Raw genomic sequence first — 8,097 nt, 5'->3', positions numbered from 1 at the left:
GCTAACTCCAACATTCACATATAGAGTGTCTATGGTTGTTCCGAAATATATATAGATGTGTCGACATGATAGGTCGAAACATTGTATACGTGTCTATGGTATCTCAAGATTACATAATATACAATACAAGTTGATTAAGTTATGGTTGGAATAGATTTGTTACCAATTTTCACGTAGCTAAAATGAGAAAAATTATCCAATCTTGTTTTACCCATAACTTCTTCATTTTAAATCCGTTTTGAGTGAATCAAATTGCTATGGTTTCATATTGAACTCTATTTTATGAATCTAAACAGAAAAATTATAGGTTTATAGTCGGAAAAATAAGTTACAAGTCATTTTTATAAAGGTAGTCATTTCAGTCGAAAGAACGACGTCTAGATGACCATTTTAGAAAATATACTTCCACTTTGAGTTTAACCGTAATTTTTGGATATAGTTTCATGTTCATAATAAAAATAATTTTCTCAGAATAACAACTTTTAAATCAAAGTTTATCATAGTTTTTAATTAACTAACCCAAAACAGCCCGCGGTGTTGCTACGACGGCGTAAATCCGGTTTTACGGTGTTTTTCGTGTTTCCAGGTTTTAAATCATTAAGTTAGAACATCATATAGATATAGAACATGTGTTTAGTTAATTTTAAAAGTCAAGTTAGAAGGATTAACTTTTGTTTGTGAACAAGTTTAGAATTAACTAAACTATGTTCTAGTGATTACGAGTTTAAACCTTCGAATAAGATAGTTTTATATATATGAATCAAATGATGTTATGAACATCATTACTACCTCAAGTTTAGTAGGTAAACCTACTAGAAGTGATAAGAAATGATCTAGCTTTAAAGGATCTTGGATGGCTTGAAAGTTCTTGAAGTAGGATCATGACACAAAACAAGTTCAAGTAAGATTTTTACTCGAATTAAGATAGTTTATAGTTATAGAAATTGAATCAAAGTTTGAATATGAATATTACCTTGAATAAGAAAGATAACCGACTGTATATAACAAAGTTTTCTTGATCTTAGATGATTCCTTGGAATGGATTAGAAAGCTTGGAAGTAAATTAGTAAACTTGAAGGGATTTTTGAAGTGTTCTTGAAGTGTTCTTCCTATGATGATTATAGCTTCATTCTTGAAGTGATTTTTGATGAAGATGATGATTAACTACTGGAAAAATACGTTCATAATAGTGTGGGTGTGTTGAGAGAGAATTAGAAAGAGAATTGGAAGTGAAATGGAGTGAATGATGAGTGGTAATTGGTGAGTGGTGAGTGGGGTTAAAAGGAGTTCTAGTTAGTTGACTAGCTCATGGTAGAAGTTAAAATTGATTAGTCATACATGACATAATCAAGAGTGGAATCCCATGCTAGTTCCTATTGGTATATACCCATAGTAAGTACGTTTTGAAGCTGTGTATAATACGGGTAAAAATACGACTAGAATTCTTGATGAAAGAAAAGAATGGGAAAGTAACTGTAACCATTTTCGTTAAGTATGAATGTTTTGATATATGTCTTGAAGTCTTCCAAAAGTATTTTAATACATCTAAATACACTACATGTATATACATTTTAACTGAGTCGTTAAGTCATCGTTAGTCGTTACATGTAAGTGTTGTTTTGAAACCTTTAAGTTAACGATCTCAATTAATGTTGTTAACCCATTGTTTATTATATCTAATGAGATGTTAAATTATTATATTATCATGATATTATGATATATTAATATATCTTAATATGATATATATACATTTAAATGTCGTTACAACGATAATCGTTACATATATGTCTCGTTTCGAAATCCTTAAGTTAGTAGTCTTGTTTATATGTATATAACTCATTGTTAATATACTTATGGAGATACTTACTTATCATAATCTCATGTTAACCATATGTATATCCATATATATATCGTCATGTCGTTTTTACAAGTTTTAACGTTCGTGAATCGCCGGTCAACTTGGGTGGTCAATTGTCTATATGAAACATATTTCAATTAATCAAGTCATAACAAGTTTGATTGCTTAACATGTTGGAAACATTTAATCATGTAAATATCAATCTCAATTAATATATATAAACATGGAAAAGTTCGGGTCACTACATTTATCCTCGGCCTTAGGTGCCGGTACTACGATTTTGTCCACCGTTTCTATCAATTGGCGGGCCATCTTCAAAGCTTCTTGTAGGTTAGCGGGTTTGGATGGCATTACCCCATGTTTGATGCTCTTAGGAAGGCCATCCATGTAAAGTTCAACTCGTAGAGGCTCGAGATTTACAAGGTTTGGACACATTAGAGCTAGCTCGACAAACCGTTGATTATAAGCGTTGAGGTCGTTTCCGACCGCTTTCAAACCTCTTAGCCCGCTTTCGAGCCTTCGAGTCTCTTCGCGGGGAAAGTATTCGGTGATTATCTTTTCCTTTAAATCAGGCCAAGAGAGAGCGTGGGCTTCATCGGTACCCACCGATTGTACATACGTGTTCCACCACGTGAGAGCGATACCGGCAAAAGTGTGGGTGGAGTATTTGACTTTGTCTTGGTCCCGACAATCGCTTATGCTAAAAACAGCTTCCGTTTGCTCAAACAATCGAGTGAGAGCAACCGGTCCTCCGGTCGCATCGAAAGTGTGAGGTTTGCACCCCATGAAAGCTTTGTAGGAGCATCCCTTATTTGAGTTACCGACTCCATTGTTGTTGTTGTTGTTGTGGTTGTTGTTATTATTGTTGTTGTTGGATGAGTGACCAGCCATGGCCGCATCTACGGCGGTGGCTATCATTCGTTGAAGAGCTTGTTCGGGAGTTTCATTGCATGAGATTCGGCGAGGAGGCATTGTTCCTTCAAGACACAAGAATATCGTTGATTAGTATTCTCAATAATACTAATCGTGATATGAAATAAAGATAGAAAATTTTCCATGACTCGCCCTAAATTCTTTATGTTATAATGTCGGAACGTCCATATGAGTCACCGTAATATAATCCCAAAAATTATATTACCCTAATTCATATGTGCATTCGACATTACCTCATAAAGTCAAGGTGGCGTGTCAATAAAATTAAACAACGTGAGATTAAGATGGAATAAGAGTTAGATATGAATAGAAGAGTTTGAGTATAAATTCACAAGTAGTCAAGTAATTCCTACTTTAAGTCTATATACCGGTTGTAGTCTAGACTCACTAATGTACCTTATGACTCGGGGTTGACACCAATGAACTCTAAATCCCTACAACCAACACTCTGATACCGTCTGTAGCGACCCGACAAAATCGTCATTAACGGCGCCGTCTACTTAGGTCCCGTTACGTGGTCATAAGTCTTTAAAACGACGTTTGACCAAAATATGTCGCATTCATTTCAAATGTAAAGATGTTTCAAGTTTACAAAAGTAGTTCAACGACTAGTTACATTAAAACATTTAACGTACAAATGAAACCTATGCGACAGGATTTAAAAGTAAGTCAAAAGATGCTCCATGTATACATGTATACTCGACATCCAAGCAAGTATCAAAAATAGTGAGCGGAAGCATGTAACACCTAAAGTTCTAGGACCTGAGAAAAACATAGAAATCTGTCAACGAAAACGTTGGTGAAATCATTAGTTTAAGTAAGTAAGTGAGTAAGTACAAATGAACCAAATGATTTATAACGTTGAAATAATAGTAAACCATTCTAAAAAAATTTTATCACGAGCACCCAATTATCAAGGCTTAACTTTCCACGAACCCCATACACATAGTGTTAGAACCTACACTGTTTCTCGAAAATATATTTCATCCGAATAATGGTAGCGAACCGTCCGAATGAGGGTTTGTTAAACCCATATGGCCATACAACATAAGTTCTCGCTTACACCCGACCATACAATAAATTAATAAGATTTAATCTTAATTCAAAATTAAATAGATTAATGACATCACCCACCATGCTTAGAATTTTTTCTTTTTTCTTTTTTCTTAACAAAGGAATTAGCCTAATAATGACATCATCATTATAGGATTTTAATATTAACTATAGATCAGATGTGGAATAGTTTCGCATCAACTATTAGAGATGTTGCTAAGGAAACCTTAGGTGTGGCAGTAGGGACATCGAGAGGACATAAGTCTCGTAGAGAATCATGGTGGATTAGTGATGAGGTTCAAACCAAAGTTGCACTTAAGTAACTGAGGTTTAGGGAGCTCGTTACATGCCGGGACGGGACACGTAATGACAGAACTAGGGCAGAAGAAAGGTATAAAGAAGCTAAAAGAGAAGCTAAGAAGGCTGTTGCCCATGCAAAAGATAAAGCGTATGAAGTTTTGTATAGGAAGCTAGACTCCAAAGAAGGAGCAAATGATATTTACAGGATTGCTAAAGCTAGGGATCGTAGGAGGAGGAATATAGATAACATCAAGTTTATCAAGGATGAAACCGGTCAAACCATAGTAAAGGAAGACGAAATTAGGAAAAGATGGGAAGGGTATTTCTAATCTCTTTTCGTGGGTGAAGGACCCGGGCGCCAAGAGGATCCGCAGGACTTGGGAATAGGACAATTCCAGAACAACAATTTCTGTAGGAGAATCAGTCAGGAAGAAGTAAGATCGACACTATGAAAGATGTGTAGAAACAAAGCTGTTGGACCAGATCAGATTCCAATAGAGGCGTGACGGTGCCTAGGCGAGGATGGTGTCAGGTGGTTGACGTGTCTTTGCAATAAGACGCTTAGAAGTTATAAAATGCCTACAGAATGGAGACTCGGCGAGATTATCCCCATCTACAAAAATAAAGGGGATGCCTAAATCTGTGGTAATTATAGAGGTATAAAATTACTATGAAGCTTTGGGAGAGAGTGATTGAGACTAGACTTCGACGCGAAACAACGGTTTCTGAAAACCAATTTGGTTTCATGCCAGGGCGCTCTTCGAATGAGGCAATTCATATTTTAAGAAGTGTTATGGAGAAGTATAGGGAGAAACAAAAGGGTCTAGAGATGGTCTTCTTAGACTTAGAAAAGGCCTATGATTGCGTACCGCGAAAGCTGATTTGGAAGACCCTTAATGTTAGGGGTATCCCAAGAAGATATATTAGAGGTATTATGTGTGACGACCCCGAAATTTTCGATCAAATTTGAACTTTATCTCTAAATGATTTCGACACGATTATCAAAGTCTGTAAAGTTGAGTCTCAAAGTTTTTGAACTGTTTACATGGATTCATTTAACCTATGACTGTGCCCGACGATTCACGAATAATGGTGTGTAGATAAATATATATGTAAATAAATATATATATATATATATATATATATATATATATATATATATATATATAATATTTAGAAATAATAAAATATAACTAAAATATTAGAATCAAATATGTAAACTACGATACAAAACAGTTAAAATATTATGAAAATGGATCTATGTAAATATATATATATATATATATATATATATATATATATATATATATATATATATATATATATATATATATATATATATATATATATATATATATATATATATATATATATATATATGATTTTGTACACAATTAATACACTATGTATATTGAATGAAATATTCGAATATATTATACGAATATTACTAAATTAATAATAGGAAATGTTAACATATTAAATGTATATACAAGTTAAAATGTAGTTATTATATTAATGAATATTACTTTTATTATTAACATTAATATCAGTATTATTAATATCATTAATTTAATTCATAATATAAAAAAATGATATTTAATAAATATAAATTGATACATCAATATTATTAGTATTACTCTCATTATTGATATTAATATTAGTATTATTAATTATTAGTAGTATTAATATATTTATAATTGTTAAATATTAAAATGGAAGAATTAGATATATTAGATATATTATATATATATATATATATATATATATATATATATATATATATATATATATATATATATATATATATATATATATATATATAAACTAGATATATAAATACAAATATATATAAATACATATACATATACATAATACAGATTTATATATAAATACATATACAAAAATAGGTAAATACGTATTTAATCATAAGATCCAATTTCTGCTCTGCATCACAATCAAACTGTGTTTGATTTTTGTTTCTGTCTACTACATTGTTAAACATCATATTCAATTCGTACAAATCAGATTCAATAATTCCAAATTCAGTTAGCAGTTCCTTTCTTCTTTTATCTTTTTCTTCCTGGATTGATTCTATCTATCGACACCCATTCTCTAAATAATGATTATTATTTTATAATTTATGAACTCCTTTTGAATTCTGGATCCCATTGAACCATCACCTTTTTTTTCTTCGGTTTACAACCACCCTAGAACCATCATCAGCCATCAACATGTACAATCACTTCACCATCATGAAACATCTTCTCCTGCTACTGTTTTCGTTTTTCAGTTGCACAACCGCAACCACCTTTGACCTTTAAACATCTACCAACATTTAAGAATACCCATAACCACCACTTTTCAGTTTAGATTCGAAACCCACCGCCTTGAACCACTACTCTCTCACTCCTTAGCTCAATCGAAAACCATCAAATTTCACCTTTGTTTTTTCCCTTCTTTCTACTACTCGATCGATCACCAAGTCACTGCTATCTATTTCAGTTCAGGCTAAATAAAACCAAATACCATTACTGAAACTCACCGCATCACCAACATTTAAAATCATTTGTCACATCTTCAATTAAACCGCTACAGCTATACTTTATTATTCTTGATTCTGTGAATGATATTGATGAGGAATACATGAAGTGAAGGTGAATATGGATGTGGCATCAATTAAAACGATTTCTGTTTTCCCACTCACACTTTTGACTTCTTTATTTATCTCTTTACACACCGACACCCATTAATCAATTACCCACTTGCTTGTTTAAAGAAAAAGGAAACATGATACATTGATGGATGAGGGACCAGTCGATCATGGCTGCTACTTTTCGTGAATACATATATTAAATACAAGGTACCGAAACCCTTTATAAGGTTAATGGACTGATATAAATTTTTTTTAAAAACCTGAGTCGACGAGTATTTTTGGACTGCATGTCATGATATTCTGATTGGGCCTGTAATAGTAGAAGCAAACAAACGGGCCTGCAAACCCAATTCTATCGATGATTTCAACTGTCATACGTGTGATTGTTCCTGTTTAATTGAATTACACAAATCAGAAAAATGAAATCGTAAAGCATTATGATATTGATGAATGTAGGGTAATCTAGAAGAAGAAGATGGGTTGATAATTAGGAGGGGTGGCGTAATGAGTAGATCCAATAATACATAGAATAACGTTGATGATTAGTGAGCGTAATTTTTTTGACTTATATACGATGATATCAAGCTGCGATAATAATAATTATGATGATAGGCGTGATAATTAGGATTATGATCATGTTAACGATGATGATTAATATCCTTGTGGTTTAAGATTTGGAGAAGAAGGAGAAACAGGAAGACGGGTTAAATAGATAAAAGTGTAATATAATTTCAGAAAAACGCGGATGGAGAAGTGGTGTTTAGTGTTTGTGAATAAGCAGGAGGTCACGGGTTCGACCCCGATCTGGGGCGATTTTTTTTTGAAAAACCTTTTGAAGGGTTCGTGAATTCGAGGCCAACCCTACATTTGTTCAATGACGTCATATGTATTTTTACTACAAAATACAATATTGTGAGTTCATTTGATTCCCTTTTACTCTTTACATTTTTAGGACTGAGAATACATGCGCTGTTTTTACAACTGCTTTATTAAATGCTTTTGAAATATATTTTGAACTGCGAATACATGAATTGCTTTTATAAATGTTTGACGAGATAGACACAAGCAAAACATTCCTCGAATGAATTATGTGAACATGATAATTGCCACCATTGAATTATGTGGACATGATAATTGCCACCGTTGAATTATGTGGTTATGATAATTACCACCGTTGAATTATGTGGACATGATAATTGTCACCGTTGAATTATGTGGACATGATAATTTCCACCGTTGAATTATGTGGACATGATAATTTCCACCGTTGAATTATGTGGACATGATAATTGCCACCGTT

The 8,097-nt window shown here is 32.8% G+C and overlaps 1 protein-coding gene across 1 annotated transcript; it reads left to right on the top strand.

Moving 5' to 3' along the window:
* Positions 1 to 4,023: 4,023 nt before the first annotated feature.
* Positions 4,024 to 4,473, top strand: LOC139903090 (uncharacterized). The gene is made up of 2 exons (XM_071885798.1): positions 4,024 to 4,163; positions 4,218 to 4,473. The coding sequence occupies exons 1-2, from the start codon at positions 4,024 to 4,026 to the stop codon at positions 4,471 to 4,473; spliced, it is 396 nt and encodes a 131-aa protein (XP_071741899.1).
* The last annotated feature ends 3,624 nt before the right edge of the window (positions 4,474 to 8,097 follow it).

The sequence above is a fragment of the Rutidosis leptorrhynchoides genome, chromosome 1, assembly GCF_046630445.1.
Source record: "Rutidosis leptorrhynchoides isolate AG116_Rl617_1_P2 chromosome 1, CSIRO_AGI_Rlap_v1, whole genome shotgun sequence".
NCBI classification, from domain to species: Eukaryota; Viridiplantae; Streptophyta; class Magnoliopsida; order Asterales; family Asteraceae; genus Rutidosis; species Rutidosis leptorrhynchoides.
Note: the sequence above shows the minus strand (reverse complement) of the source record. Positions and strands in the feature narration are given on the sequence as shown.